The 22,172-nt window shown below is 43.5% G+C and overlaps 1 protein-coding gene across 4 annotated transcripts in view; it reads left to right on the forward strand.

Moving 5' to 3' along the window:
- Nucleotides 1-7,003: 7,003 nt before the first annotated feature.
- The window catches only part of ARFGAP3 (ARF GTPase activating protein 3), a 419,690-nt gene continuing 404,521 nt past the window's right edge, over nucleotides 7,004-22,172 (forward strand). Inside the window, exon 1 of one of the 4 annotated variants that reach the window (XM_085652495.1) lies at nucleotides 7,004-7,214. In XM_085652495.1, the coding sequence (XP_085508621.1) occupies nucleotides 7,146-7,214 (69 nt within the window). In that variant the 5' untranslated portion in view covers nucleotides 7,004-7,145. Of the gene's footprint in view, nucleotides 7,215-7,926; nucleotides 8,335-22,172 lie in introns of those variants that run through there. The other 3 variants (XM_085652493.1, XM_085652496.1, XM_085652494.1) reach the window with 3 other exon arrangements.

A 22,172-nucleotide genomic window follows, 5' to 3' on the forward strand; every position in this document is an offset into this window, starting at 1 on the left:
TAACCCTCTATGCTATTTTGATTCAAAACTGGGACTAGACAAAACACCTGTCTTTCCAGCAAGCGCATTAACCTCCAGAGTTATTTTACCATTATTATTATTTCCTGAGATTTACTGGGTACATAAAGATCCATGCAGCCAGTGCCTTACACCCATAAGATATTTTAAAATGCAGACTTTGCAGTCAATTAAGCAGAACAGATGTACTGCCATGTTTCTCCTTGTTGCCAAATTCTTTGTGGCACATATTAATAAATAAATGTATATGTGGAAGCCTTGATCTGCGCCAGAGTTGCATCACTTTTTTGGCACAACTTCAATGCAAATCTAATTTGTTAAATATTGTAATGAGCTCAAATGTACTCGTAATAGACCTACTTAAAATATGTGAGGTCCAAAGTCATTTTTTGTGATATCACTTCCTCAGAGGTCATGGATTGTGATGTCACATGTAATGTCATGCGCTGTGATGTCACTTATATACTGCCTAACTCGGTTAGTGCCCCACTATCGCAATCCACGGTACCTAAACTCTGGAAAGAGACCATAGTCCGACCCATCCTTAGAAAGCCGACAGCCGATCCCAAACCGCTTTCTAACTACCGACCAATCTCTCCCCTACCCCTGTTTGGTAAAATCATGGAATCATTGGTCAATAGCCAACTATCTAAACACCTAGAAAGCAATAACCTGCTGGACCCATCTGAATCGGGGTTTCGGGCATTCCACTGCACCAAAACTGCCTTATTAGAGATGGTCGATAACATCAGGCTCTCTCTTGACGCCAGACAATCTGCTATCCTGGTCTTACTTGACCTATCGGCAGCTTTCGACATCATCTCTCATGGCATCCTTTTGGATCGCCTATGGGAGTTTGGTGTCGTGGGCCCCGCACTGAACTGGCTCAAGAACTACCTGACGGGCCGATCATCCAAGGTCCAAATAGGAGACTTTTCCTCCAAGAGCCAGCCAATTGACAAGGGTGTCCCACAGGGACTACTGCAGCATGTCCATTTTTGCTTTCCTCTAACACGCCGGATAACATTGTGGGTATCGATATGCTCAAATATTTTCGTGCTACAATACGTTTTCCCCAAGAAGGTGTGCGTGTTATCTTAAATGACAACGGTTGAGAGGTCTTGTCTCATTAAAGAGGATATCGCTCTGGCACGTTTACCTAGTACTTTATGGGCTACATCAGATACCGGTGTGGGACAAATGGTTATTCCACCAGTGCATATTCAAGTGAAGGAAGGTGCTTCATTGCCTCGATTGCCCCAATATAAAATATCTCGGAAAGGCGAAGAACCATTGATGCACATTGTTCAGGATTTGATCAAGGTGGGGTTGTGGAAGAATTTCCTTATACCATTTGTAATAGCCCTATCCTTCCTATTTTGAAAAGAGACACTGATACTAAAATTTACAGATTCAATATTGATTCACGAGAGGTTAACAAAATTGTGGTGCCCCAATACCCGGTAGTCTCTGACATTACGACACTTCTTACTATGGTTTCTCCTACTGCCACTACATTTACTGTAATAGATTTGAAGAATGCATTCTTATCAATACCTATTCACCCTGACAGCTGTTATTTGTTCGTCTTTACTTTGAATAATAGATCATTCAGATTCTCTAGAGCTCCACAAGGGTATACAGAGAGTCCTAGCGTATATAGTCAGGCATTGAAAAGGCAGCTTGATTCTTTTCCTGTACTGAAAGGGGTGGCTCTTATTCAATATGTCTATGACATCTTGTTGGCTGCTGATACCCCTGAACAGAGTAAAGTGGAACACTGTCATTATTATCATTTCTTGCCTCTCATTATCAAAAAGTCTCTCAGAAGAAACTGCAATTTTGTAGACAGCAGGTTACCTATTTAGGTCACCTCCTGTCTAAGGAGGGACGTGCACTCACACCAGATCGCATTCAGACCATTTTAGATACTCCTGTGCCCCGTACTCAGAAGGACGTCCGTGCATTGATTGGCCTTACTTCCTTCTGTAGGCAGTGGATCCCTAGCTTCTCGTACATTATTAAACCCTTGTTGGCCCTTTTGACTAAAGACACTCCGATGCCTCTCCCATGGACTACTGAATGTAAGAATGCCTTCCAACAGCTACGTCAAGCTCTTTGTCCTTCACCAGTATTAGGAACTCCAGACTACACTAAGACTTTCACACTCTATGTACATGAGAAGGAAGCTTGTGCCCTCTCGGTTTTAACACAAACACACGGTGATAAACAATGTCCTTGTGCATATTTTTTGGCTGTCCTTGATCCAGTTGCTCGCGCGCTGCCTGGTTGTTTCCGAGCGGTGGCGGTGGCGGTGGTGGCAGCGGCTGTGTCCATACATCAGAGTGAGGGAATAGTCTTGTCAAATAGATTGTTTGTGTTAGAACCTCATTCAGTTGATGCGTTGTTAAATCAAACGAAAACACAGCATCTGACTAGTGCCTGCTTGACAGGATATGAATTGACCCTTTTGGCCCCTCATATCACGTTGAAAAGATGTTTGACTTTGAATCCTGCTACATTATTGCCACTTCAAGCTACTCAGTCTCAGTCGCAAGAGTTACATGACTGTATAGCTCCTACTGAAGAATACACAAAGGTTCGTGTTGACCTACAAGATACACCTCTTTCTAGTGTTGATGGAGAATTGTGGGTTGATGGGTCCTGCTTGAAGTTGCCTGATGGCACGACATCTGCTTCTTATGCAATTACAATACTTCAGACAGTAGTTGAGACAGCTCGTATTCCACAGAAGTCAGCTCAAGCAGCCGAGTTGATAGCACTGACAAGAGCATGTGAGCTTAGTACAGATTTGCTTGTTAACATTTACACTGATAGCCAATGCACCTTTGGCGTGGCGCATAACTTCGGGCAGCTTTGGAAAGAAAGAGGCTTTCTCACTTCACATGGGACACAAATAGTGCATGGGGAATTAATCTCCTTACTGCCTTGACCTATCCTAAGAAAGTGGCAATTGTTAAATGTAGCGCACACAAGAAAGTGACCGATAAAATAGGAGCAGGCAATGCCTTTGCAGATTACACAGCTCGGGAGACTGCAATGCAATGAAGTACCACATCTATGCATGTAGTTAAATCACAGGCTGAACGTTGGCATGACACCAGGCAAGAGGTGCTGGACATGCAACAATCTGCCTCTGTTGATGAATTAGACCAATGGTCCAAGGAGGGAGCATTGGATGATGAGGGCTGTTGGAGGAATAAAGAAATTATAAAATGGAAGTTACCCACAGCCTATTTACATCCTATGATTCACATGACACATGGGCCGGCACATGTTGGAGCATCCTCAATAGCAAAGCAACTTATGCAAGTTTGGGATCATCCAGATATTGTCGGTACGGCTAAGAAAATAGTCCAGTCTTGTCTGATCTGTCTCCAGTATAATCCTGCAAAGGGAACACAAACTCCAATAGGAGGGTTTGCAATACCCACCGCACATTTTGAGGTCCTGCAAATGAACTACATACAGCTTGAGCGTTGTAACAACCTAAAATATGTCTTGGTAGTGGTTTGTGCCTTTAATAAATGGGTGGAGGCATACGCTACGAAAGATAATACAGCTCTTACTACAGAAAAAGTGCTCCTAAAGGAGTTTTTTCCCCAATTCGGCATTTGTCGAGTTTTGTGGAGGGACAACGGACCCCATTTTATTGGGCAAGTTGTTGAGTATCTCATGAAAGAGTTGGGAATCAAGCAGAAGTTTCATGCTGCTTTTCACCCACAATCAGCAGGACTAGTGGAACGTTACAAATCTACCCTGAAATTGGCTAAAATGCAGGCTTCCACATCTTTGAAATGGCCTGATGCACTGCCTCTAGCATTGTTATCTATTAGATCGATACCACCTACTCGATCTGGCCTCGCACTGTATGAGGTGGTTTTTTGAAGGCCAATGAATATTTGGGGGATTCCTAAGCCACACCCTATACATGATGTACCCTTTGTATTGATGAATGACTATTTGTCTCAGTTGACTGACAGTTTGTCTTCTATTTATCAACAGGTTCGGGAGACTCTTCCAGACAGGTTGCAAGGTGAGGGTCATTGTTTGTGCCCTGGTAACTTCGTGGCGATTAAATCCTTTCAGAGGACCAGCTCCCTAGCACTGAGATGGCGAGGCCCTGAGCAAGTGCTGCTGGCTACCAGGACTGCAGTTCGAGTGACGAACCAGATTCACCGCTCACCTCGCGCTTGTTCCCACAACGGTATGTTTATTAAAAACATGTATTATCTACAAATAAAATTGTGATAATTTCTCTTTAAAAACAAAACAAGAATCCTAACCTTTCAAGCATTAAAACTAAAATAAAACAACAAGTCTAGCAGCAAAATGATAGCTCTTCCTAATACTCGTAAATTGTGTTAAAACTAAAACCCTACACACACACATAATCAAACTAACATATATCTATAAATCTGTACCTAATTATTCAATTTCCATATAACATTAATTAAAATCACACAAGTAAAAAGTATACTTATATGCTCAGAAGCAGCAAACAAAAGAGGATGAGCCTGGAATGTTAAAGACTTATGTTATGTTGGAAGTTCTGTTTGATTGTGACTTCATGTTGTTCTTTTGAAGCTTTTAAAGTGCTGCTCAGAATTGGGTAAAATAAAAGGTTATGCATAATGCTAGCCTCCTGTCTTGCCATAAAATCGCTACTCTCCACTTCAGATTGAATACAGAACCTATTGTGGTGTAGCACTTTAAAAGAAGCACTCCCTCAGACAAGGAGTATTATGGAAAACTGAGTGCCCGCAGTACCCACTGTTCTGTCAACTCTGTGCCTGAGGCTGAAGCTCAAGCTCACACTGAGTGGAAGTCATAGAGTGAGCAGAGTAGATTTGCTGAGTGGAAAAAATACCGGGACAGTATTATTTCTCTAATGAAACTACCTGCCAAGCAGTTGCTGGTTTCAAACTTCGTCTTGTGAGAGCAGCAGCGCAGTAGTACGACAACCTTCTTCTGTTTGACTCCAAAGCATTCTGCCAGTGTGTGTTCATCTGAACAGTGTAAAGATTCTGGACCAATAAAAAAATGCATTTTTCATACACAGGCAAAATATAATTCATTGACGCTGTCATTTATTTAGAAGTTTAAAAAGTCTTTATCATTACTTGACGCATTCAGGTGGTGTTTTGTGACGGAAGTTTGACGCAAAGCCGAAAACAATATAAATGCATTCAATGTTTTCTTTTGGACATGACAATGCTAAAAGTGTAAAGTTTTCTTTAAAAGTCAAGGTTGCAGTATATATATTGTTTCTCAGAAAGCAAAGTGGTCATCCCTGAGTGTCTGTACAACTTCATCTCAATAGCCCATGCTTCAGAGAGATTGTCATTAATTGCCGTCACCTGAGTGAGATCTTGGGCGATTGTATTCTGTTTGATATTTAATGGCACAATATCCATTTATGGTAAGGTGGCTTGGTAATTTAAATGCTGTTAATAACCAGAAGATCGCATGTTCCTGACTGCTTCTAACATTCAACCTTCTAAGCTAAAGGAAAATAGTACTACTAATAATGAGGTACCTTATTCTGTTATTGTGAAATGCTTGGCTCTGTCCAAAGCAATGATTTGACAACAGAATTAACTTGGAGAATAGTAGTATTGGTTTGATTCTATTGCATTATTAATGTACCAGATTGTAGTGGTTTTGCTAATAAATGTTCTTTTCAAAACCTGGGTTTTGGCAAATGTAAACTAAACAGAACAGTGTGCAATGTTTTAACTTTTGTGTGTGTGTTTGTGTATTTGCCTGTGCATGTGTGTTTGTTTTCTCTTACATAGAGGCTTATATAATCCCCAAAATAATATTTTCCAGCCTCTTCCCTTCTCTACTTCTCCCTTGCATCATCTCAAGCTTCTTTTACTATTCAGAGCTCCCAAACAAGCCTTTCTAAACCCTTCCCTCTGACTCTCCCCCTCTAATCATCCAAAACCTGCTCCTGCTGCTATGATCTCCAAATAAACACTTTCTAGACCCTTCCCTCTTCTGTCCCTCCACTATTCTTTTCAATCCAGCTAACAGACTCACATGTCCACCGCTCAAATTAATTTCATATTTCCCTATACTAATTCACCACTAATCCTGTTTGGGTTCTGGAGTAGCGTGCTACTTGCCGAAAAGCGCTTTGAACTCTCATCAGGGGTAGTAAGTGCTATATAAGTGCAATTACAATTAGTGGAAAAGTGGCAAGCCATGGCATAGTTGGCAACCCATGCTGTGCCTTTGGTAGCTAAACATTGTTAGTCCTGGCTTTTTATATATCACTTTGTTTTCTTGTGTTTTAAGGCAATTTCTAAACCATTTTTGCGCAAAGTGAGTGTTTTCTGATGCTTATGTTATGGCATGGGTATAACTGCTTCATTCCATTCACTATTAAGTGTCACTCAAAGTGTCATTCATATGGCCTTAATATGTCACTCATAAGCAAACCAAATAACTGGAAATGTGACACATATGCAAACTGAAAACTTGGCAGGTACGACCACACCATCTGGAGAAATATTGCACATAAACGCGGCAGTACAGCGACAGTTTGTTACATGTTTTACACGCAGTTTAAGAATAGTCTGTGCGCAAAGAGGCCACTTGTTTTGGAACGGGGGCTGATCCTTTAGGATATAGAGCAAGCCAGTAGCTACAGTTGTAACTAATAAACTGTTCAGAATTAGTAACTTAATACGTTATGGTGGTTTTGATCAATGCATCTATTGTCTTTTTTAAAAAATTATATGGTTTCCTTGCTCAAAAAAGATTTTGTATACTATCTTTCTAATATTCATCCACTAAAGGTAACTCATTTCTCACGCCCGCCTCGATGTCCCTGCAGTAAAACTGCCATTACAAGATGGCCGTTTTGTTTTTTTGGCTCTTACCACAGAACTTTGCCTGCTGAGTCTTATTTCTATGTTTAGAGTTACAGCCTGACCCCGCCTCCTCCGAGATTGAAGCCTGTCCGGGGGAGTCGCCCGATGACGTCACGGGATGGTTGATGTGGCGTTGCCTGCGCCCCATTGGAAGTTGCCGAGCTTCCAGTAATCGGGTCTCAGCTGAGCTGCCAGAACCAGGGAAAGTTACACAGCGCAGGAGCTATGAGCGACCCCAGTAAGCAGGACATCCTGACCATCTTCAAGCGGCTCCGCTCTCTGCCCACCAACAAGGTGAGCGTCTTCGGTGGGGGCTCACTAATGTTACTTGAGCGCCATTCAGCAACAGCTGCTACACCTGTGTCTGTGAAGCGGGCTCGGCAGCATCCCGATGTTACTTGGGGATCCTCATCACCTCCTTTATCAGGGGGTCTCCCGACAGGTTCCACGTTATAGTTCCTTGGGGGAAGTACTAGCCTCCTGATATTGCCCCGTGTGGGGCATAGAGCAGCCCACTACTTACCTCGATGACCCAAAAGCAGTCCCTTTCTTACCTGTAGAGTCTGTAACAAGTCACTGATCCTACTTTGGGGTCTGCGAGAACGCTCACGTTACCCAGAACGCCTTTAAACAACCTCTTATTTACCTTGAAGGCTGTTGTGACCTTATATGAGTTTCTAGAAAGACACAATCCTCCCATTTACACTCCTTCTTACCGAAGACGCGGTGGTTGGGAGCGTCAAGCAGTGTCATCCATTTCTTTTATATATCTATCGGCGTCCGTCATCTACTTCCCTGGGTGGTCTTGCTGCATCAGCCCTGCCCTCTTTACTTGGAGGATCCATTCGTACTGTCCCGTTCCCTCGGCTCCGTACACAGCCTTTGTTTATGCCTAAGGTTCCACACACACGCACTTCTCTCGCTGGTCTGTGTTTTAGACTCTGCCCCTCCCCTCCGACACCCCCTTGCAGTGTTTGTTTTCTGCTTCCTGACTGTGGACTTTGACAGTGCTGTCCACGTTTCCAGACCTGACCGGTGCCTCATGGCTTCGGTGGAAGCCCTGCCGCCGAGTGCCTACTCTGTGCCAGCCTTTCCTGGCTTCCTCTTCCAGGAAGCTGAACTTTGCTAGTGACACGTCTCCCCAGCCCTCACAGAGGTTTCTGCGCCGTGTTCTTGACACTGGGAACCAGCAGCTGTCACGGCGCGGGGGCACCGCGCCTAGTGTAGTCTCAGGGTACCTGCAGAAGAAGGTTATGTAAATTAGTGTTTGTGCAACTTCACACCTTGCTGAAGAAGATCCGGAGCTGGAAGACGGAAGTTTACCTTTCTGCCGAGCTGCTTTGGGCTCTGGGTTTGGCAGTCTATAACAAAGAATGAATGACTCATGCATCTATCGACGCGGTTTTCTTGCCTGGTGTGTATTCTTCTTAATGCCACCAGACAAACCACTCCTCTTAACACCCTCAATCGGTTATTGCTAGTATGTTTTTTCTGTGTTGAACACGCCTACCTAGCGAGATGCTCTGGACCTTAAAACGTTGCATTTGTATTTTGCTATGTTGCAAGTGAGGAAGTACAATAATATTCGCATCACTTGTGGTGTTGCCTATTTACAAGTGAGGATTATTGTTGTACATCTCATTCCCTGGGCCTCAGCCTCCTTTCAAAGCCTTTAATCTCTTTCCGACGTTGTTCATCTTCAAATAGTGTCGGCTTTATTGTAAACACGCTTTCCGCTGTAGTTCGGTTAGCTTTGATGTCATTGATTGAATAATGGATAATAGTGCGTTTACTTTTGTTCACTTACATAAATTAACCTATTCGATATGCCTCTCAGTTTACATTTTTTTTTTTACCATAAGTGAGTCTCTACACGTTGCATTTACTATATGCTATCTTTTAGTTGAGCATAGAACTATCTCCTGCAGTAATTCGATTTGTTTTTAACTCAGTCGTTTAGTGCATGTCATAAGGTGGCCAGTAACACTGGTTGAAGCAGACTTTTGCTGCGGCCAACGTTTATTTGAGAAATATTACTGTACTAGCTTACCTAAGCGTCTGACCATTTTTAATTGGGAGTTGTGGAGGTAGAGATATCGGCTCGTTTAAAACTCGTCCAGCATGGAGATCTTGTTTGAAAAGTCAAGTTATATTGCCTTCCGGATTGCACATACAGCAAATTTAGGTTATTCAGTCATTGAGTATGTATTTTTCTTGATTTTTATATAAACGTTTTATGAGCATGTCAATCCTTATTAGACAGTATATTGCTAAATTATATTGACAGAGATGGTCCATGTACGCTTCCATAACAACACTTCCAATACGAGTTTATTGTAGTCTGAGCCACAAACTACCCCTTCCACAGAGCCCAAATGGATCTCTGCAAAGCAATCCTCTAACATCTTGCCCACCCCCTCTGTTTCTTTTACAGAGACACCAGGCCTCTTTGTGCTGTATCCTTGTAGATCAAATGCTCTGTTATTTATTTGGACAGTCTCTGGCCCTGTAGACTGCCTTCTCTACTCTGATGCACATCTGTCCAAGCCACCCTTCCACTCGCCAAATGTTGGAGCAGCAGCATTCGGCCGATTCTTTGCTATTTACCGTTTGGCAATTAAGTATCCTAGTCCTACCTGTAAGCGTGCACACCAGCCTCCCATGATCCATTCCCCAGCAATGCCCCCATATGGTCTAGCACATGGGTACTAGCAAACATTTTCGCCGCGGCCAAAAAGTTTGAGCTGTGATATGTCCGATGGCTGCATTGATGGTGGCAGGTGTTCGAGGGCGATTGGCAGTAAGATGGGTGTACGGTAAGTGAAGCCTATACATCTAGGTGCTGAATGGAGCAATGTGAAACCAGAACACATGAGAGTAATCTCTGCTTCTCCACTTTACCAAATTGTGTGATCCTAGGCAATTGTTCAATTTCATTTCCCTCCTTTTTCTTCCATATCACATATAAGAGGATCTCAAACTACATGACTTCAGGATGTGCGCTGCACAAAACATTTTCCTATGTATGATTTACGAAACTATAATGTTGTTCATGTATAATAGGAACCTAGGCCACCCAAAGAGTGCATATAATTTCTGAATTGCCTCTTTAGTTCACTATTGGAATTATTGTCGGGGTGGGGGTTGGGAATTAATGTTTCTAAATTCATGTTGGAAAACTGTCACTTTTAAATTAATACTTCTCAGTGCACTAATATGATCTGATGTACTAAGGTGAAAAGGTGGTTCGGCATGTTAATTAAATACATTTTTTTAAGAGACTTTGTCATATGTTTTTACTTTTGTTGGAAGACGTCTTTAAAAATAAAGGTGTTAAAATGTGCAGGGCTCCTTAGTTACATCCTTTCTTTAACATCAATTAAACCTTTAAATAAATGCTCGACTGTTTATTTACTATATTTTTATTGTTAGTGCTGAGTAAACAGCGACCCAGTGCTGCTGTTGACCAGGGGGCCGCAGGTAATGTCCCCCAGGCTGTACTTTGAGTATCAATGGTCTTGCGTAAAGTTGTACCCAAGGACCCTCTCAAAGTGTGTGTATATTGTACGCCAATATGGGGGCAATAATGGTGTGTTCCTATATAAGAAGTATGTATATTTCTTTAATCCACCTTTTTTCATACTATACAGCGAGCTGAATACGAGCCAAATGTTTTGTGAAAGGACTTTAGATTGTGTTTTACGTTGCTTATATTTGAATCGTACACTTTAGCCATTTGCTTGGCTTTGAATCACATTCATAAGTCCTTTGGACCATCTAACGTGGTTCTGAAGTTTACATTGCAAACTAGAGTCTGCTTTGGCCAGTTTTTAGTTTAGAAGCCTGCCCTAATCACACAACTGTGGGTATACAAATTCTGAGTCGGAGGTCCAAACAGCTTTACCGATTAATTACACATTTCATAGGTCGGTGGGAATGCCCTTGCCTTGTGGTTGGAGAGTTGTATGCGTTTGGACGTTGGCTGCTTCACGGAGGGGTCAGTCGACTTGTTCTGTATGTAATACAGGGGTGAATGGACTCTTCAGTGACGTTGCATATCTTATGTCATGAGTAACATTTATTCTCTCATTTGGGAGGTTTGGAGTCAAGGATTGCAAACGTATTTCTGCAACTGCCTGATATTAATAAATAAATAAATACAAATTCAAGTTCATTCTCTTTCGTTATCTGATGGCTTCACACACTGACAGAACACAGTAACAACAACTGAATGTATCATTTTACATGCTACATGTTTTGTGTGAATTCAGTCCTTGTAGTGCGTCTCAGAAACTACAGTGATTCGAATAGTGCGATACAATTACATTGTGATTCCCGTGACATAAAGCCCCGGCTCACACACCTCCGTTCCACAGCCAGCTTGATAGACGTTTTAGAGTACATTAGTACTTCCAAAACTACAGCAGTCTCTAGGAACCCAGGACTGACTATTTCGTTTTTCTCAGATTTCCCTGTGAGTGGTCCAATATCCCTGAGTCCTTTCATTCCCTTCAGCAAAATGAAAAACACAATGTTGCTGTTGGGGAACGAGGGAGTGTATCTTTTTTAAAATAGTAACCCCTAAAAGGCATAAAAAAACTGCAAGAGACATAGGACAACATAGGTTTTAAGTCACTGGCAGATGCACATTTGATTATCATAACCACGTGGATTTAATTTAGGGGTAATTACCAGTATTAATGCTCACTGTCTTCTACACCTGTTTTATATAGCTAATCTACTGATATTTTAAAAGAAAGCATGTTTTTGGGATTTGTTAACTTTAGCAGCTCGTTGTGTTTATGTATGTGATCTCTCTTTAGCAAGCTGCAACCTCGCGTCAATGCAAATGGTTACAAAAAAAAGAGTAGATGTAATTGCATTTATGTAGTGCTTCATTCCTCATACGAGGAGTTAAAGCACATGTCTTGTACAGGTTGTATGCTATACTGTGGAAGAATACTTAATTGGAGGACTGTTGAATTACATTGTGGCCTATCTGGGGCTCATTTTGTGTTATTGGAGTGACGAGTGTATGGCTTTTATCTTGTCTTAGGTTTCTGCGCCTAGTCTCTGTAATGGCGATAAAATGAATGGAAGATAGAATGCATGCACATATGTACTTTACCTTAGTTAATTGTTGCACCTAATATAGTGATTCTATAAAATCCACCAAGGGGTGACTGAGGAGGAGCCCGTGCATGCGCTGGGTTGTAATATCAAATGTTCTTTAAATTACTCTTGGAATATCAGGTTAGTGACTCGCACCCATGCCCTGTACTCACTGAATAGAGTCAGCCGTGGTAAACAAGCTGAGTCCATGAAATAGCAATGAGGAGTAACCCTCAGAACAGAAAGAGGGTTCTACTATGGTTAAAAAAAAATGTGCATTCACACTTTGAGATATGCTGCAGAAGCTTCAAAGATCTAGTGATCTCACTTTTGATAGCACCTGATTTTGGTCAATTGATGTAAGCTCTCAACCACTACATCGTCCGACTTTTACCACTTAAGTCATATATTAGGAAAGCACTGAGATGGACTACTGATTTTGCCCACTTTATTGACTCCTTGGAAAGCTAGGTCTTGAAATCTACTTAAGCAATTGGGTCAGTATAAATAGCTTCTACCATGTGGATTTAACTCGCTGGTTACAGGCATGCTGGGCAATCTAAGTCTTTTACTGGCATATAACGTTGCTACCTAACTGGGGAGGTAAATGCTTCTATGGCAAGAAACTGTTTTCAGTGAAACAAGATTCCGTAAGCTTTTATTAAAGATATTTTGTAGAGTGTGCACATTGGTCCACTTCAGGAAGCTGCAGACACGCTAGAGTCCATGCGTTGAGAACATTCAAGTTAGAGTTCAATAAATATGCCGGGCTTATGCAAAGTATTTTTGAGGAAGAAGGTTCTAATTGATATAATCGGTCGGCCTTGGCTTAGGCATATTCGAATGTCAAAAAGTCAGCCCACCATTTATATGTACACTCAAAATGGTTTTCATTTTATGTATTCAGGCCCATCAACAAGAGTTTGGGTATATTTCACTGGAGTGTGCTCTTATGCTGTGACTCCACACTCAAAAGTAGAAATGTAAACTATTTTCTTTTTTGTGCCTTTCGTATGGTAGTATTGAGGACCAGCTATGCTCCCTTTTGTTGTTATATAGAAGTGGCCCATTGTTACAGTCGTACTATTTCGACCAAGTACATACCACTGAAGAATTGGTAGGCTGATTATGCAGATGATTCATTTTAAAATTTGGTGCTAGGTATCCGGTCAAATATTCTTCACTATACAAGTGAGGTTGTCTGCATTTGATAAGTATGTCTGACGGTTGGATATTGCAGCAAACCTGTGCAGCTCTGTATGTTTGACGTACTAGGATTGTAACGCTGTAATGGCTGATGATGATGGGCAGTCAGCCCTTGCAAATTCTCTATACAGTTGAGAGCAACAAATAACCCTGGTTCTCTACAATTGATGTAAACTGGATTTGTATTAAGTTGTCATGTAGACCATATCCTCTTTAGAGTTCTTTCTTCCTCATGATGACTTATTTGTGTTCCCTATTCGTCTGTTGGAGACAGGCTTAACTCCCTTAATTTGCTTGGCATTTCATCCAGTCTTGCCCATGTTGCCTCATCCTAGGTTCTTGTGTGGATACTCGTGTATCAATGCAACTTCAACGTCTACCAAGTACGCTTCCTTCACAACATCAAACCACTGAATTCAATGGAAGACTTTAGGACTTTGTGCTGTCTCTAGTATGATATCAAATTGTCCCCAGTTATGTTATTGTAGCATGCCTTCTTGCTCTGACAATGATGAAACCCGTCCTTCATGCCGAAACCCAAGACTGGTTGCGGCAGGAAGCATGACATTCATCATTGCCAGACAGAAAAATAAAACCACATCACTTCAATGCTTTTCTCTAATGGCTTGGCTTGATTTTATGGTTTGGTGTAATGCCTTTAGTTTGATAAGTCCTTCTGTCTCCTCGCTAATTTCATCATTTTGGTTGGCTCCCGCTCACAGAATTAGATCAAGACTGGTCTGCAAGATTCCCCTAATTAGAAGGAAGGAAACAAACTTTTCCTGATTTGCCATTATAGAAAACTCTTCCTAGATTAGAGTGCCGTGGACCTGCTTGTCTAATGTAGTACTTTGGAATTATCTTGACTTCATACTTTTAACTTCTGACTGATCTATCCACCCCTCTTTTTCCATCTCGTTCTCTTCTTGCACTTCTGATTTAAAAGTACATATCTTAAAGACGTTTATATGTCTTTATTTACTACGAGAACATATTTTGCTCTTGTTCTTATCGAAGCACTCTGCTGCCAATTTAGCTGGCAACAGGTTTGCACTATATAAATACCAAACATAAAATACAACTAATTTAAAGGGCATTTTATTGACACCCTAATCTGGTACATGTTTTCTTAATGTAAGTTTGAGTAGAATGGGTGCGTCCAGCAAAGAAGCCTCGGTGTAGATGTTGTGGTTAAATTATTGGACTCAAGGCAGGTGCAAAGCTGATGCATGGCTTTTTTTTTTTTTTTTTTTTTTTTTTTTTTACAAATTTAACAATATGGATGCGACGAAGATGGGTGACTTGTAGTCTGTATTCCTATTTTATGTCGTGCTTTATTTAAACAAATGGGTATTGCTGGCTTTTGAGTGTCCAAATGCATTAATGTTTATAAATGTTTGTGTTTTTTTTCCCACACGAAATTCATTTTTAATAAGAAACTGCATTAAATATTCTGTGTCAAAGCATATAGTTGCTTATATAGTAAAAACAGTTCAGCCTATTAATATCAGCATCCTGACAAATATTTATGTATTACCAGTCTTCACGTTTGTAAATAATGCCATACTTTTTGTTGACTTCAGTCTATTTTTAAAGGATTCATAGCTAATTAGTTTGTAGATACAGAGCACTACCTTCCATAACTCTGCTCTTTCCCATCCTCTAACTACATGTTTAAGACCTGTGGGGCATAAAAGTTTAGGAGGGGTTGCTGTATTGATATTAAGGTATCGTCACTACATTTGTTTAAAGAAGATTGTGGTTTGATACCTCATCAACTTCGGATTTTTTATTTGCTGTCTTAGTGTGATCTGGTTAGTGAGAAATCCCATTCATAATTTTTCCAAAGATTAAGTTATCCAAGACGTTAGCGCAAGTTATATTTTGAAATCTAGTATGTGTAATCACAAAATAATCCAGGTATTAAGCTCTCAAATCTGGTAAAGCCAATCCTTGCTCTTCTCGTGATAGGTTACATTTTTGTAGGCTTCTCTGCGGATGGCGTTTATTCCAGATAAAGATAATGATCTAAGTGTTAATTTTTGAAAAAAATGTATTGTGATTGATATAAAAGGAAAGTTCATTAATGTTAGGACATGAGTTTTCACCACTGCTACTCTACCTATAATCGAAATAGGTAAGTTATGCCATCTGTCTAACATAGACCCAGTCTCATCTTGGAGAGGGGTGTAGTTTTAGCTTATAAAGCTCTTCTAAGTTTTTTGTGAATCTAATTACCAAGTACATAATTGTATTCCTATGATATGACATTTGCAGGAATTAAGACAATACCTTGAAATCTGTTAAACCGAAGCATTCCAGTTTTTCAGGCATTGACCTTATGCCCCGCAAGAGCTGAAAAAGATGTCAAAAGTTCAGAGCATGGTAATGACCCTCAAATCAGGTTGGATGTATAATAGCAAATCGTCTGCATATAATTTAGGCCGGAGAGGCTCTGAAACTACGGGCTTCAAATAATCCGATCTTCTCAGTGCACAGACCAGAGGTTCTATAAAAATCGCCAAGAGCGAAGGTGAGAGATTAGACCCACTTCGTTCTTCTAGAAATCCTGATGGGGGAGGTGGATAGATGTCTTTCATTGCAAACCAGGCTAGCCACCAATTCCTCATATGTGTGGAATTGCCCTGATGAGCTGGCCAGGAAAGTCAATTGTTTCCAGATCTTTGAACAGAAATTTCCATCTCCTAAAGTCAATTGTCTTTCATGCATCCATGAGCAGTGCCACTGGTGGTACCTTATTTACTGTAGGGTAATCAGTTGCCTTCACTAAAAATGCATGTTTGAGTATAGCTGCTGGCTTTGAATGAACCAATTCTGATCTTTTCCTATTAATTTGGAGATAACTTCTGATATTCTAAGAGTTTAGGATTTTCTTAAACGTTGTATAGTCCGTGTTTAGCAGGGTTATAGGGCAGAAAGAAGTTACATTCTGCGGATTTTTCTTTTTCTTTGGAAAACTTGTTAATAGCTCTTTTTTGAAAGAATATAGTTAAATAATTCTATAAGCGGATTCTTTAGGTAATTAAGCATTTAACTTTACCACTCTGATGGACAGCCATCCTCTACTGGGGCCTTACGTTTTGGAAACAATTGCACAACATTTACTAATTCTTCAGTTTCTTTTGGGTGAATAAGATGAAGAGCTGCCGCATGCAAGATTGGGATTTGGACTTGTGCAAGGAAGCTTAAGTTATCCTCCTCTCCTGTGGGATTTAGATCTTCCTTATATATTTTGCAAAAGTGTTCCATATCAATTCCCTGACTATCCGTGACCGTGTTTCTGGTTCTTGGGCCCTTAATTTCGGTGACTGAGTTCTTAAGTGTGTGCGTTCTCATCCCCCCCAAGCTTGCAAATTCACTGCTAAATTCTCCCTTGTTGAAGAGTTCTTAACCAAAGGTTTGTGCATTGATAACTCGAGTAAGAAATTCTGTAGCGCTTTTTCTCGATCTATGTAGCTGTGTCTGGCTGATGTAATTTAGTCTCTGCCGAATCAAGAGCCTTGCTTAGTTCTTTATACATAATACTCACATTTTTTGAAAGAATATTCTGAAAGCAAGTAACCTTGTCATGCATTGTTGCTTTGTAAGGCTCCCATGCACTCTCAATTTTGGCCGAGCCCTTATTTGCCATAAAGAATGTTAGAGTTCTCTTCCACATTTTCCCAATTTTTTTTTTTTATTAAAAAAAACCCAATTAAAAATAAAGTTTGATTGAACGATGTTCCTATAGAAGGTAGGAATCGCACTTTTTTTTTTCTTCATGCCTTTTGCTTTTTTGTTTTGCAAGGCAACTTTCTGTCCCTTCATGTAAATTGGGCAGTCTCGTTAAAGTTTGTTAGCTTTTTTGCCATTGTTGTTTGAGCTGGCCGCCTTGTCTGTTTACAGTAACTTGGGTGGAGGTACACTGTGTTTGCTCTTTCATGACAGATTTGTCTTATTTGAAATTGTAAGAGTCTGTGGAGTGTAGTTCGAACAATGGATTTGTAAGTTTTGTTCAGAGGGGTTTTTTGATAGTGTCAAAGTTGGTGAATTTGAGCTAGCAAAACGTGAGTGGTTTTAGAAAGGGCTTTGGATTGGTCTTGAGAGGCGACTGAGCTGGCTACATTTGTGCACTTCACAGGAAAGTGATCTGTCTAATAGCACAAAGGTTGTGAAAATATCTAACTTTTGACTGCATTAAAAGAGATGCCGAGAGTATGTTAGACGGTATGAGAGACAACGGATTTATTCAGTAAATGTAGGTTTACTGTGATCAGTGAGTCTGGTCGGGCTGTTAAAATATATTGTAACTGCACTCTCTGGTAAGCTGCAGTACAAAGCTCTGTTATCAAGAAACATGAAGACCAGATGGTTCAACCAAGTCTCCTGCTGAACTCGGCACTGAAAACTGGGTGATCTCGAAGCTCAAGTGCTTGCGGCACTGAACACATAAAGGTTATTTTCACGTTCAGTTTTATTAAGCGAGAATTCACCAAAAGAGAAATGAACGAAGCTGTGGCACTGCACTACATCGGCAATGCTTATCCAACTAACCATAACCAAGTTCTCTCTATCGGGTAGTAATGAAGGGGTCAGTGTCTAGTTTTATTACTGGAGGGGGAGAGCTGCAGTAATAGCTTGTGACTTTTGCTTTAAATTTCATTCATTATTCTCATGCACACCTGAAATAATCCCTAGTGAGGACACGTTGGCTTCTAGCCATTAAGCTAGGTATTGTTGTTAAAATGTGCTGTTGCTTATGTTACATTGGTGAACCGAAGGTCATTGTGTGAAGATGCCACGAGTGGACCATGAAGCTTTCCATACAGAGCAACTTGGATAAGAAGCAAACCCGATCTACGTGATCAGGCATATGAAACAAATGGAGGCCCTCCGATCGCTCTCTTAACGGTCATCTCCTTTAACTCCCTTTACCATCCCTACATAGATTGGGTGGACAAAACAGCACGCCGGCTCAGGGCAATTTAAGACATACTCACAAACCAGGGTGATCAGCTGCATGTGCTGAACGGGCACAGTTAATGGTCTGCTTTAGCAAATCTATATTTTTATTTGGTTTTTCATGAATGGATTGACGGTGTCAAAAAATGATTTCTGTTTTACATTGTACCGCACAATAAATCGTCATGAATTTTAAAAATTTTGAAATGTCTATAAATCGCTATAGAATGAGTGGAGTTACTCACCATGACGTTAGTGAATTCTGAAAGTCAAAAACTTTCAGTACAACAAACAGTGCACTGGATACACGATTCTGTAGACAAGTGGGGAGTGGTGAAACAGTTTATATGGTTTTGTAGTGGATGGCGAGGGTCTTTAGTTCCTAATGGTTGTGCATGGCCAAGCCTCTCGTTTGTGGACAGAACAAGCCAAAACTCCTTCAGATCTGTGGTTCTGTGAAAGCAGTTTAGCCAGTGGATCTTAATCTCGTGTGGAAGCAACGTGTCGATCGTAGTGTACTTTTCATAATGTGCTGGGCTGAGCGCCATATTGGCACGCAGTACAAGTGGATATACTGCATTTTATTCAGTAAATTACCGGCAATGTTACATTTGGTAATAGTAATGCATGATATTTCCACAGCTTAAAAACAGCAGGAGTGCATGCTGAGCTGTAGATAAAAACACGTTATTTATTATAAACCGCGTTCAGGAAATGTGGGTTGAAACAATGAACTCTAGTGGCACATCATCTCCCTGAGCTCCATCTGCCTACCTTAATGCTCACGTCACTTCCCATTTTTAAAAGCCATCATGTGTGCATATTCCAGGGGAGTTATAGTTTGACTTTTTTGAACCTTTTGTAGTAACCTGTGTTGTATTTATCTGGTTACTTACTCCCTAGCTGCTCAGCCAGTGTCAATCAATCAATCAATCAAAGGCATTTATAAAGCGCACTACTCACCCGGAGGGTCTCAAGGCGCTGGGGGGGGGGGGGGGGGGGGTCCGCTACTGCTCGAACAACCAGGTCTTGAGCTTCTTCCTGAAGGAGAGGTGGTCTTGGGTCAGGCGTAGTTCGGTGGGGAGGGCGTTCCAAGTCTTGGCAGCCAGGTGGGAGAAGGATCTACCTCCTGTTGTCGCTCTGTGGATGCGGGGGACGGCTGCGAGGGCGAGACTGGTCGAGCGGAGGTGGCGTTTGGGAGCGTAGAAGTTGAGGCGGCTGTTGAGGTAGGTCGGGCCTTGGTTGTGTAGGGCTTTGTGTGCGTGGGTGAGGAGCCGGAAGGTGATTCTTTTGTTGATCGGGAGCCAGTGCAGGTCTCTCAGGTGTCTGGAGATGTGAGTACGTCTGGGGACGTCGAGGATGAGTCTCGCCGAGGCGTTCTGGATCCGCTGGAGTCTCTTCTGGAGCTTGGCGGTGGTACCGGCGTAGAGGGCGTTGCCGTAGTCCAGTCGACTGGTGACGAGGGCCTGGGTGACTGTTTTCCTGGTCTCGGTGGGGATCCACCGGAAGATCTTACGTAGCATGCGCAGGATGTTGAAACAGGACGAGGAGACGGCGTTGACTTGTCTGGTCATGGAGAGGGAGGAGTCCAGGATGAAGCCCAGGTTGCGTGCGTGGTCTGTCGGTTTGGGTGCGTTGCCCAGGGCAGGGGGCCACCAGGAGTCGTCCCAGGCGGAGGGTGAGGAGCCCAGGATGAGGACTTCCGTCTTGTCTGTGTTCAGTTTCAGGCGGCTGGTCGTCATCCACTCGGCCACGTTTTTCATCCCTTCGTGTAGGTTGGCTCTGGCGGTGGCGGGGTCGTTGGTCAGGGAGAGGATCAGCTGGGTGTCATCGGCGTAGGAGATGATGTTCAGGTTGTGTTGGCGTGCGATGGCCGCAAGGGGGCTCATGTAGACATTGAAGAGGGTGGGGCTGAGCGAGGAGCCCTGAGGGACGCCGCAGGTGACTTCCGTGGCTTCTGATCTGAACGGGGGCAGGCGGACTCTCTGTGTCCTTCCGGTGAGGAAGGAGATGATCCATTCCAGTGCCTTCTCCTTGATCCCGACGTTGCTGAGGCGCTGCACTAGGGTGCGGTGGCAGACCGTGTCGAATGCCGCGGAGAGGTCCAGGAGGATGAGGGCCGCTGTTTCTCCGTTGTCCAACAGGGTTCGGATGTCGTCTGTGGCAGCGATGAGGGCGGTCTCGGTGCTGTGGTTGGCCCGGAAGCCTGACTGGGAAGGGTCGAGGGAACCAGTCGTCTCGAGGAAGGCTGCCAGTTGCTTGTTGATGGTCTTCTCGATGACTTTGGCTGGAAACGGGAGGAGCGAGATGGGGCGGTAGTTCTTGAGTTCGGTGGGGTCCGCCGTTGGTTTCTTTAGTAGAGCGCTGAGTTCGGCGTGCTTCCAGCTCTCAGGGAAGGTGGCGGTGTTGAGGGAGGTGTTGATGATGTCCCGCAGGTGGGGTGCGATGACAGCGTCGGCCTTGTTGAAGATGTGGTGAGGGCAGGGGTCGGTTGGGGAACCGGAGTGGATGGAGTTCATCGTGCTGATGGTGTCTTCGAGGTTGATCGGTGTCCAGACGTTGAGGGTGGTGGTGGGGGGCGTTGGTTTGGTCGTGGGGAGCGTTGGTTGTGTTCTGAAGCTGTTGTGTATGTCAGCGATCTTGTTGTGGAAGTAGGAGGCGAGGGAGTTGCAGAGGTCTTGCGATGGGGTGATGTCGTTGGTTCCGGCGTTGGGGTTGGAGAGCTCTCTGACGATGTTGAAGAGTTCCTTGCTGTTGTGTGCGTTGTTGTCCAACCGGTCCTTGAATGCTGTTTTCTTGGTGGCGTGGATCAGTTGATGGTGCCTTCGGGTGGCGAGCTTGAGGGTAGTCATGTTGTCCGGCGTTGGGTCTCTTCTCCATGCTTTCTCGAGGGCTCGGCAGTTCTTCTTGGAGCTCTTGAGTTCGTCGGTGAACCAAGGGGCCTTCTTGCTTCCGGGTCTGCTGGGTGGGGTCCTCAGAGGGGCGAGCTCGTCCGCGCAGGTGGAGATCCATTTCGTGAGGTTGTCGGCGGCTTGGCTGGGGTTCGGTGAGCTGGCGGGAGGGTGCTGGCTCAGGGATGTGGTGAGTTGTTCGGCTGTGATCTTGTTCCAGCTTCTTCGTGCGGCCTGTTGCTGGTGGTGGTGGACCGTGGTTCTTTTGAAGGTGAAGTGGATGCAGCTGTGGTCCGTCCAGTGGAGTCCAGTGGCGTGGCTGAAGGAGATGTCTTTGCTGGACGAGAAGATGGCGTCGAGTGTGTGTCCGGCGAGGTGGGTGGGGGTGGTCACCAGCTGCTTGAGTCCGAGGGTGGCGAGGTTGTCAAGCAGGGTGGTGGTGTTGCGGTCGTTGTTGTTCTCCAGGTGGAAGTTGATGTCCCCGAGGAGGATGTAGTCGGCCGAGGGGAGGGCGTGCGGGCTGATGAAGTCGGCGATGTCTTCGCTGAATTGAGTGCGTGGTCCCGGGGGTCGGTAGATCAGGGTGCCTCTGAGGGTGGTCTTGGGGTCGGAGTGGATCTGGAAGTGCAGGTGTTCGGCGGATGTCAGGGTGTTGTCGGCGTTGGTCGAGATACGGATGGTGTCTCTGTGGATGATGGCGATGCCTCCTCCAGTCTGGTTGTCGCGGTCTCTCCGGATGATCTTGTAGCCCTCTGGGACGGCGATGGCGATGTCGGGCGCTGAGGAGTCGTTCATCCAGGTTTCCGTGAGGAAGGCAACGTCAGGAGCTGTGGTGTCGAGGAGGTTCCAGAGTTGAACGGCGTGTCTGTGGACGGAGCGGGTGTTGAGCAGGATGCACTTGAGGTGGTTGCTGCTGGTGTTCGGCTTGGCGGGTGCTGGTGCGGGGCAGGTCCGGATGCAGGTGAACTTGCAGGTGAGGCAGCTGAAGGGTCCGTGGGTGCGTCTCGGGGTGGCTCGGTAGCACCCGGGGGTTCGGCCGGTGTTGAGTGCGTTGAGGGTGGCGGCATCGTAAGTCAGGCGG

Source organism: Triturus cristatus, chromosome 4_1, assembly GCF_964204655.1.
Source record: "Triturus cristatus chromosome 4_1, aTriCri1.1, whole genome shotgun sequence".
Lineage (NCBI taxonomy): Eukaryota > Metazoa > Chordata > Amphibia > Caudata > Salamandridae > Triturus > Triturus cristatus.